The sequence below is a fragment of the Armigeres subalbatus genome, chromosome 3, assembly GCF_024139115.2.
Source record: "Armigeres subalbatus isolate Guangzhou_Male chromosome 3, GZ_Asu_2, whole genome shotgun sequence".
In the NCBI taxonomy this organism is placed as follows: domain Eukaryota; kingdom Metazoa; phylum Arthropoda; class Insecta; order Diptera; family Culicidae; genus Armigeres; species Armigeres subalbatus.
Window position 1 is genome coordinate 379,110,135 of NC_085141.1, and position 11,514 is coordinate 379,121,648.

General features: G+C 44.1%; 2 protein-coding genes across 2 annotated transcripts; both read left to right on the plus strand.

The window, feature by feature from the left end:
* Nucleotides 1–2,031: 2,031 nt before the first annotated feature.
* On the plus strand, nucleotides 2,032–5,692 carry LOC134222916 (uncharacterized). The gene is made up of 2 exons (XM_062702060.1): nucleotides 2,032–2,341; nucleotides 2,492–5,692. The coding sequence occupies exon 2, from the start codon at nucleotides 2,567–2,569 to the stop codon at nucleotides 5,690–5,692; it is 3,126 nt and encodes a 1,041-aa protein (XP_062558044.1). The 5' UTR covers nucleotides 2,032–2,341; nucleotides 2,492–2,566.
* Nucleotides 5,693–5,717: 25 nt separating this feature from the next.
* Nucleotides 5,718–7,310, plus strand: LOC134222917 (uncharacterized). The gene has a single exon (XM_062702061.1). The coding sequence runs from the start codon at nucleotides 5,718–5,720 to the stop codon at nucleotides 7,308–7,310; it is 1,593 nt and encodes a 530-aa protein (XP_062558045.1).
* The last annotated feature ends 4,204 nt before the right edge of the window (nucleotides 7,311–11,514 follow it).

Consider the following 11,514-nt stretch of genomic DNA (forward strand, 5'->3'; position numbering starts at 1 on the left):
CTGCACTTGCCACGAGTTCATGCGGAATTTGTTGGAATTTCTGGGTTAGGTTGGAGAGGCAGGGTCCGTCTTGGTTAACGAGCTGCCAATGTGATAGATAGGAGAAGGTAACTGGTGGAATTTCTAATTGGATGTAGGAAACGAGCTCTATAGTTCATTTCCAATTCTAGCAGATTACTGATAGAATACTCAAGTTGGAGGTATAGGAATAGTAATGGAAACGGCAAGGAACTCCATTTCCAGTTCTAGCGATTGCTAGAACATTAGGAATAAAGAGAAAGATACAAAGTAGGAGAATGGAACGGACCTGGGATTTAACCCACGACCTCCTGCGTATGAGGCAGAAGCAGTAGCCATATGACTACCAAGCCCGCTCGTTAAAGTATAACCCAAAGGATGCCGAAAAACTTTGCCGAAGAAGGCACGTTGCTGGAACTTCTACGAAAAAAGTTATAACGCTTTGAAGATTGAGTGTTCAAACCATATGCAAAAAATCCTTTATTCTGCCAGCACTGCCAAACAACGAAGATCAATAATTTATCTGAGTGTTATTTCAAAATAATTGATCTTATAGGGCTTTGTAGCTAATAGGAGTTATCCGGAATCATTTCACAAAGAAATAAATCCGACAAGAAGGAAAATGGGTTTTGCCCTCGGACAATCATAGGTTGTCCGGTAGTGTTGGCAGAAACATTGATTTCTTGCATATGGTTTGAACAATCAATTTTCGAAACGTAATCACATTTTTTGTAGACCTTACTGCTACGTACCTCCTTCGGCAAAGTCTTTCGGCATCTTTCAGAGTATATGCTAACGTATTGAGTCACATGATTGGTGATAAATTGAAGCCGTGAAGAGCAGAAATATGAAAAAGTACGTTTTCCCGTACTAATCTCCATATAATTTAAAAAGGCGATGCGGCAAGCGATGTCGCAACCAATCGAGCCCATATTTTGCACAGTTGATTGGGGTCCCAAAACGATTCAGAAAAACCTTGATTTTACTTGATCAGATGAAGTTTGCGTTTTTCCATACAACTGCGCCCCACTCTAATAAACAATCAAGTGAAAGTTTGAAGCAAGTGCTGTAGTGCATGGCCTCCTCCAGTGTAAGCGACCCAGGTGGGTCAAAAGATAGAACTTTACCTGCGTTTATGGATCCACGCAATGCATTCGGTGCCATAACAACGTTGTTGATGACTGGTGAAAATGGCAAGCATCTTCCAATTGAGCCGTTTATCATTGGAAAGAGTATAGAGAACTGGGCTGGACCAATCCAAAATGCCAAAAGTGAAAGCAAATGTATGAAATACGTACTTCGTACCAGGAAACCCTGATACGCTGTGTCGCTAGTCGCTAGTCGCTGTGTTATTTCAGCCTATGATCTTTTGGAGAAAGATGAAGACGAGATCGTAATTGAATTGAGCTGTCAAGGAGTAATCAATGCTCGAAGAATATTGAAAAGCAATAAAGAAAGAACATCAGGCATTATTCTGACGTTTAATCGGAGCGTATACCCCACGAACGTAAAAATTGGAGTTTTGAATTTCAAAACAAGACGGTAATATGGTGCCAATGCTTTGCTTCAGGTGCTCTGAATGTGGACATCCACTATTTAATTGTACTACTCCGAAGCGTTGTTTCAATTGTTCACAGGAGCATAAAGACAGGGAAACATGTGAAGATGCATCCTTTTGCAGAAATTGTAAGAAGGATCGCCGTCCATCAAGCCGGCAATGCCCAATCTACAAGGCAGAAATGGACGTAATTAGAACCAAAATTGATCACAACCTCTCTTATGCCGATGCAAGGAAGCGAGTTGAGGCTGGAAATGGAAGCTATGCCCAAGTAACTGCGCAACCGAGATTGGATCAGGCCAAAATGAATGCGATGACCGCACAACTTACAGAGAAACAGGAGAAAATAGAGCAGCTAGAAAATCAGTTGGCACGTGTAACACAAATGTTAGAGGCGAGACTCAACGACATCATCACCCAAAATGTCGAAAAGAACAAACAGATCAAGGTGATGCGTCACGACAATAAATCGACGAGCCCCTCGGCGCGATGACTTTGACGTGAGCTACTTGGCGCACATCCGTTTTGGCGCGAGCGCTCCTGCTGAAGAAGATGAAGAAGAAACGTGAATAGTTTTTCCTCCGCCATTTTAGTTTAGTTTGAATAAAGCATTTGAATCGAACACACGCGGATTTTATTTGAAACACCAAACCCAATTGAATTCCAATCCCAACTGAGCTAATTCTCGAACATTTGGTCCATTCAAACCGGATGTATATCCTTTGATGGTTTTCTGTTGGTTTCTGGTGTTATCCTGTGAAATAAGTGAGAATATTCGTGATCTCCATCGTGAGGAGAAATCCGGCATCTTGCCAAATCGACGCGACATATAGTTGAGTAAGTGCGGTCGCGAAACGTGTTGGATCGTGTTCGATACACGCCAACCAAAAAAAGTGTTGAATCGTTTTCGCGAAGAAACAGATTGGAACAATCGAAGAAAAAGTGTCGGATCGTGTCAATCACGTTATCCGAAAAAGTGGTTCTGTGCCAATGAGTGACGGCGAGACACCGAAAGTGAGTCGAAGCAAAAATCCGAAGAGCTTGATCGATAACTTGTCGGAAGTGCAAGCGAATTCCGATTCCATTGAAGTGCAAAAGTTGACGAAAGCTAAGGCACAGGAGAAGAAGGCGATGGCGAAACGGCTGGAGAAGGCGATTGACCGACGAGATTTGTCTAAGGACAAGTTGTTGCGGATTAGAGAAGGCATAAAGGAACCGGGAAAGAGTATACACTGGCTTAACCTGCAGCTGGAAAATCTTCGACGCTGCTACGAGGAACTGGAAAAGTCATTCTTGGAGATTTGTGATGTTGTACCTCGAGACCAGCGAGAAGAATTCAAGGTTGACAATATCCAATCAGAAGAAATATACGACCAGCTGTATGTGAGCATCCAGTCGCAGATAGCAGAATGGAAAGCGAAAGAGGAAAGCAGCAAGTTGAATGCAATGGCACCCGCGTTCAATCCGCCCCACCAACCGGCGGTAGTTAACTCGATGCCCCACCTGCATGTCCCATTACCAACGTTCGATGGCAATCTGGAAAATTGGTACTCCTTTAAGTGCATGTTCCAGACCATCATGAGCAGGTATCCGAACGAGTCTCCGGCTATCAAGCTGTACCATCTGAAGAACGCTTTAGTCGGAAATGCTGCTGGTAAGATTGATCAAGACATCATCAATAATAACGACTATTCGGCTGCTTGGAAAATGCTTCAGGATGAGTACGAGGACGAACGACTCATAATCGATACGCACATCGACGCCTTGTTGAGCCTACCTAAAATGACGACAGAAAGTGGTGACGAATTGCGAAAGCTTATCGACACCTGTACCAAACATGTGGATGCACTCAAGAATCGCGAGTTACCCGTGGAGGGATTAGCTGAAATGATCCTAGTGAATGTAATCGCAAAGCGGTTGGACAAGGATACGCGGAAGCTGTGGGAGTCCCAGCTGTCCCAAGAAGAACTGCCGTCGTACATCGAGATGATCGACTACCTACGAGAACGTATTCGTATTTTGCAGAAGATGACTGGATATGCTGTACAGCGAGCAGTAAGTACCACGAAACAAAGAAGCAAACCAGAACAGAAGATGATGCAAGCGAGGAACTTTGTGCAGACAAAGGAACTGTGTCACTGCTGTAATGGTGACCATCTCATCTACAAATGCGGTCAATTCAAGGAGCTGAGCATTAGTAATCGATACGCCAAGGTGAAGCAAGCCGGTCTATGCTTCAATTGCTTGCGTCGTGGCCATCGTACTGTCGACTGCAATTCGGATAAGTCGTGTAAGAGTTGCAAGCGTAAGCATCATAGTCTTCTTCATGAAGAAAAGCCAAGCACCACTAAGAAGCCCGATAGTGATCAAGTTGTGGCACCTGAAGAACACCAAGAAGTCGCTGTGCAAGCTGGATCTGTGAATTATGCAACGTCGCTGATGGTAAAGCAACAGGTTCTCCTCTCCACTGCAGAAGTGATTGTATCTGGATCTGGAAACAAGACGGTCCCGTGCCGTGCGCTTTTGGACTCGGGGTCAGATTCGAATTTGATCTCCGAAACGCTAGCCAGACAATTGAACCTGGTAATGGACAACATCAACCTACCGATCAGCGGACTCAATAACGCTGAAACCCGAGTTAAGTATAAACTACGTACGAAGATCAGTTCTCGCGTTAATTCATTTAACGCCATTCTAGAATTCCTGGTGGTTCCCAAAATAACTACCAATCTTCCGATGATGAAAGTGGACATCCGTTCATGGTGCATTCCTCCTAACGCAGCACTTGCGGATCCGTCGTTCCACGAACCTCAGGAGATCCAGATGATCATCGGTGCAGAATTGTTTTTTGCCCTCGTGAAAAATGGACGCGTGAAGCTTGGAGATGGAAATCCTATGTTGGTGGAGACCGATCTGGGTTGGATCGTCAGCGGTCCGGTGAAAACGCATTCGCCTCGACATCCAAGAGCTAATTGTCAGCTGAATATTTGCGAAGAGCAGATTAATCATACACTCGTGAAGTTCTGGGAATTAGAATCCGTTCAAGAAGCATCGCCACTGACATCGAAAGAACAGGCCATCGAGAAGCACTTTGAGCAAACGCATTTTCGTGACGACACCGGTCGATACACTGTCAGGTTACCATTCAACAAAAACAAGGGTCAACTTGGCGACTCCTTAGAAACAGCTCGAAGTCGATTTAATCGGCTACTACGATCATTCACCAACGAAACGAAACACGCTCGTTATACCGAATTCATGACTGAATATCAGACGCTGGGACACATGGTGGAAGTTTTCGACGAACCAGACCATTGCTATTTTCTACCCCACCATGCTGTATACAAAGAATCAAGTACTACTACAAAAATACGTGTAGTATTTGATGCATCAGCGAAAACATCTTCTGGTGTTTCCTTAAACGACGTTTTGGGAGTAGGTCCAACGGTCCTGATCACTATCCTACTGCGATTCTGCTGCTATCCAGTTGTGCTAACAGCAGATATTCCAAAGATGTACCGCCAGGTGCAAATTCACGAAGACGATCGGAAGTACCAACGAATCCTTTGGCTGAATTCGAAGAACGAAATTGGAGTTTTTGAATTAGCAACTGTAACGTACGGTTGTGCTAGCGCTCCCTTTCTGGCGACACGTGCTCTGATGCAGTTGGCGAAAGATGAAGCATTAGAATTACCAGTTGGAGCAAGGGTCATCGAAGAAAACAGCTACATTGACGATTTCCTCACCGGAGGAAATACAAACGACGAAGTCATCGAAATTTATAAACAGCTAGCGGAGATTCTTCGACGTGGTGGATTTGGCGTCCACAAATTCTGCTCCAACAGTGAGATCGTTCGGAACCACATTCCGATTGAACTGCAAGAAACGCAAGCCAATTTTGAAGATGCTGATATTAACAACGCTGGGTCTCATCTGGAATCAACACGATTACTTCCGATTCAATGTGGCTCCTCTCGACGGGCAGGTGCCTACAAAAACGAGTGTTCTTTCGGCAATTGGTCGTCTTTTCGACCCATGCGGCTATCTTGGTCCGGTAATAACGACGGCGAAGATGTTGATGCAGGATTTATGGCGACTGAAATTAGAATGGGATGATGTATTACCGGAGACACAAATGAAAATGTGGATTGATTTTCGTGAACAGCTTCCACTAGTGAACGAAATAAAGAAAAAACGATGCGTTGTCACGGGCAACGAAAACGAAGTTGAACTTCACGGATTTGCGGATGCATCACTACGCGCTTATGGAGCAGTATTATACACGAGGTGCATCTCCTCTGACGGAAAGATTGACGTGAATCTGGTATGCAGCAAATCTAGAGTTGCCCCACTGAAGCCGATGACGATTCCACGCTTGGAGTTATGTGGAGCCTTGCTTCTTGCTCGACTGGTGAAAAAAACGACTGCAGCTATGGGAATTCCTTTTAAAAGTGTGACACTTCATCTCGATTCGCAAGTGGTGCTGTGCTGGCTAGAAAAGTCACCGCTTGCTCTGAATCAATTCGTTTCAAACCGTGTGGCTGAAATACTCGAGCTGACGCAAGCTTGTCGTTGGCAATATGTTCGCTCCGAGAACAACCCTGCTGACTTGATTTCGCGAGGCGTGCTACCAGCGGAAATTTTGACGATGGAAAAATGGTGGAATTCATCCCCCTTACTATGGAAAAGGAATCCTGGTGATGATGAAGAGCGGGTCAAGCTGGATGACAACGAGATTCCTGAGCTCAAACCAAAGGTCATTATGGCTACTGTGCAGAAACCATCGATTGACCTGACTAGATTAAGCAGCTTTCGGCGGTTACAGCGAGCGTGGGCGTATGTGATAAGATTCATCAAAAACGCCCGCACTAAGCAACGAGATACTTCGGCGCTCACGGCGCGAGAATTGGATGGTGCTATCCAGGCCATAATAAAATTAGTGCAAAAACAAGCATTCGACGATTTGTATCATGCCCTGGAGAACAACGTGAATAAGCGCAACAAATATAGTGGATTAGCTCCATTCATCGATACAGAAGGTGTAATTAGAGTTGGTGGACGGCTAAAATACTCATCGATTCCATATGACGGAAAGCATCAGATCCTGCTACCTGAGAAGCACCATGTGACTGCTATTCTTCTACGACAACTTCATGAGGATAATTTCCACGTTGGGCAGCGAGGACTACTGTCAATTGTTCGTGAACGATATTGGCCTGTGAACGCGATGATGCTTATCAAGGGAATCATATCCAAATGCCATGTGTGTTATCGCCACAATCCTCAACCAGTGAGTCAATACATGGGAGATTTGCCTAACTATCGGATCACTCCAGCTCCAGTATTTTCGAACACGGGAGTCGACTATGCAGGTCCAATTTACCTCAAGGAAGCAGGAAGAAAAACCGTAGTGTATAAGGCGTACATATGTGTTTTTATTTGTATGGCCACCAAGGCAATCCATCTGGAAGTGGTGTCAAATCTAACAGCTGGAAATTTTATCGCTGCTCTACAGCGGTTCATTAGCCGACGAGGAATTGTTTCCAATATGTTCTCCGATAATGGCACTACGTTCGTTGGCGCAAATCATGAGTTGGCAGACCTACGTCGACTCTTCGAAGACCAGGCACACCAGAGGAAGTTGCATGATTTCTGTGCCTCGAAGGGAATCCAATGGCGCCCCACTTTGGTGGTATCTGGGAGGCTGGAGTCAAATCTGCGAAGCACCATTTGAAGCGAGTTGTTGGTGAAACCAAATTGACTTTCGAGGAGATGTCAACATTCTTGACGCAATGTGAAGCAATTCTGAACAGTCGACCACTTATTCCGGTTTCCAACGATCCAAACGACATCGAAGTACTGACACCGTCACACTTTATCATCCAGAAATCAGCTTTGAGCATTCCAGAGCCATCGTACAATGAACTGAAGGTTGGTCGACTCAGTCGTTGGCAACATGTGCAGCTGATGAAGGAACATTTTTGGAAGCGCTGGTCGACTGAATATTTGCACCATCTTCAATCTCGACCCAAGTGGCATACTACAACGAACATCGAAATAGGTAGCTTGGTAGTATTGAAGGACGAGAACACACCGCCTTTCCAATGGTGTATGGGACGTATCGTGGCAACTCATCCAGGAACGGATGGAATAGTTCGGGTAGTTACCATCAAGACGGCCACATCAGAGTTTCGACGATCTGTTACGAAGATTTGTTTGCTTCCGTCTGTTGATCCTGAGGACTCAACGTCTCAACTCAACGTCAACTCAACGTATGTATGATGCGTCTCGACAATAAATCGACGAGCCCCTCGGCTAGACGTGAGCTACTTGGCGCGCATCCGTTTTGGCGCGAGTGCTGTTGCTGAAGAAGAATAAGAAGAAACATGAAGAGAAACTTTTTCACCTCCGCCATTTTTTAGTTTGAATAAAGCATTTGAATCGAACAAACCCGGATTTTATTTGCAACACCAAACCCAATTGAATTCCAATCCCAACTGAGCTAATTCTCGAACACAAGGAGTTGTACAAGCAGTTGAACCAACGAGAAGAAAGAATCACCGATGTAGAAGCTGCCAACAAGAATATGAAGAAGTACATCGAGGATAAGAAAGCAAGAACCGAATCACAAAGTAGCGAATCGGTCCAATCAAATAGTAACAACAAAACAACAAAAGCGAAACGCCCAACACCACAAAACGGACACGAAAAAACCTCCCGATCAAACATGTCACCCCCACCGAAAAAACAACAAAACACTACTAGAAGTTCCATTGTAACCAGACGTACAGTTAGTCAATCAAGGATTGAAATGGCAGTTTCCACCGAAAGAGACTCACCTGCAGATGACGAACCTCCCCACCAAACTGATTATGGATCAAAAAATCAATAATAATTCAACACCCCAGTTCACCATTGACTCTGCCGTTTCCGCACAACTATACATCAATACAATAAAACCAAACCACAAGCAACAAAACCGGTTGATGGAGTGGGAATGTGCAATACCATACTCACTTCCAAAAGAAGCGCAACAGAAACAGGAATCTGTACGGAATGACATGCCCCAACCCATAGACGAAGACCCCTACCACGAGACAACAAATGCCAGTAGGAAGCATTCCGGAATGGGGTCCGTAAACCCCTGGCAAACCCCAGCACCGGCCGTGACCTTAAATGTTCCTAGTTTCTGGACCGAGCCTTTGGCGACAGCCTGTACGGGGAGCTTGTCTGAAACACAGGCAAGTAACCAATTATTTCCTCTACGAAGCACAAATCATACCGCTGAATTTTCCACAGAAGTCATCCGGCGGAAAGCGCTGGGTTTCACAGCTCTTGACATAGATACAATCAAACAAAACCGTCCAAGTGGAAATCACAAAGCTAGAACAACAAATACCAGCGCAAACTATTCCGGAGTGGGGTCCGTAAACCCCTGGCAAGCCCCAGCACCGGCCCTGACCTCAGATGTTCCCAGTTTCTGGATTGATCCTGTGGCGGCTGCCGGTGCGGGGAACTTGTCTGAATCTCAGGCAAGTAATCAACATCAAATTAATCAACAGGACAAGCTAACAAGTTTAGAATCAAAACCAGATTCAATTGAAAAAGCAATAACCACAAAAATACCAGCAAACACTGCAATAAGCATTGAAGGAATCACACAACTCATTTTCGACGCAGCAATGGAGTCAATCCCCAGAACTAAAGGCCTACCGAGTAACAAAAGACAAATTTTGTGGAGTCAAGTAATTGGTAAAGTGATCAGGAAACGCAGAAAAGCTTTGAGGAAATTACGAAAGTTAAGGGATGATCACCCGGAGAAAGAAGCGGCCAAACAACGATTCAACATGGTGAAACATGAAGCAAGAAAGATTACCGAAAAAGCCAAGGAAGAATCATGGACGCGTCTTCAGGAAATATTTACATCAAATTCTAGTACATCATAGCTGTGGCAAAACTTTAACAATCTCTCTAAAAAACGAAGGAGTAAAAGGCCAGGAATCATCATTCACGGTGAGCATAAAAACAATCCGACTGACATTGCTGATTGTTTTGCAGAATACTTTGCGTCCACAACGTCTGATACGGGATACATAGCCGAGTTCTTGAACAAGAAACGCATTGAAGAAGAAGGAGAAGTCAAGTTAGAATCTGAGGAGGAATCACCGATTGATAAAAATTTCTCTCTCCAAGAATTATTTCAAGCACTAGAAAAATCCAACGAAACATCCACGGGTATAGACAACATAGAATACCCAATGATTAAACACCTGCCTTTTCACTGTAAGCAATCCCTTCTCGATGCTTACAACCGCATCTGGGAAACCGGGAATATTCCTCCAGCATGGAAAGAGAGTACGATTATACCAATTCAAAAACCAACAGAATCCTGTAATGAAATAAGCAGTTACCGACCGATATCCCTAACTAGTTGTATCGCAAATGTTATGGAGCGAATGATTACCTGTCGTTTGATAGACCACATCGAAGTGAACGGAAAACTACACGAACTACAGGGTAAAGGAACAACTCGTTATCTAGCCGACCTGGACAAAGTTATCGCTGAAGCTGCAAAAGGAGGGGAACACTGTGAAATTGTCACTCTAGACATAAAAAAGCCTACGACCGAATTTGGCGCAGAAATCTTGTAGAAACAGTCACTAATAACAATCTCGGAACCAACATGAACAAATTCGTGAATAACTTTCTACAAAACCGATCAGCTTCGCAGGCACACTATCTAAGATAGTACAAATGGAAAATGGAGTGCCTCAAGGTTCCGTACTGTCAGTTTCACTTTTCCTACTGGCAATGGATTCTCTATTCGCTGTTGTACCCAAAAACATCCAGGTCTTTCTGTATGCCGATGACGTCGTACTAGTTGCAACTGGAAAACGTGTGGGCTATTTGAGAAAAAGGCTACAAAAATCGGTTAAAATTGCAGAAAAATGGGCGACAAATATCGGGTTTGAGTTATCATCAACCAAATCATCCACGATGCACTGTTGCAAATTGAAACACCATCGTAGATGGCACCTTGACGGTGCGAGCATCTTTCTGAACGGCGTTGAAATAAACAAACCAAAAACCAAAGCAGACCGCGAAACTCTATTACATATAGGAAATGCAATCGTAATTTCCAAACTGTTTTATGGACTGGAAGTGCTTAGGAAAGAAAACATTCAAAAACTAGCCCCTATATACAACCAAGTCATCAGAATAGCGTCAGGTGCCCTACGGACATCTTCTATCATATCAGGATCTCTCCCTTTTCAGCATGCAGCTACAATAGCTATTGTACGAAAAGCATGTTCGACGCTCGAGAAAACTGACAGAAACTATAATCATCTATGGACAAAAGCTAATGTCGCGTTTCGGAACCTAACAGGAATGTCACTACCGGACCTTTGCAAAGTCCATACAGTGTTACATAGAGCATGGAATACAATAAAACCAGCAATCGATTGGACAGTTAAATCGAAAATTAAAGCGGGGCAAACACCACAGCTAGCTCTACAAACTTTTCGAGAATTAGTTTCTGATAAATACCATAACTATTCACACTGGTACACAGATGGCTCGCTAGCAGATGGGAAAGTAGGATTCGGAGTAATAGGCCCTGGCGTCAGAATTGAACAAAGCCTTCCTAGTCAATGTTCTGTCTTTACTGCTGTATCGGCAGCCCTGGCTAAAGCAACTCGTCTTGCAGGTTCCAAATCAATTGTCTTTGCGGATTCAGCCAGTTGTCTACAGGCACTAGAATCCGGTAAATCAAGAAACTTTCATATACAATGCGTCGATAAACACTTAAAAAACAAGGATATTCGATTATGTTGGATACCTGGTCATTCTCATATTCTAGGTAATGAAGAAACAGACAAAGCAGCGAATAATGGTAGAAATCAGCGAACTATTATAAATGATGTACCAGTACAAGA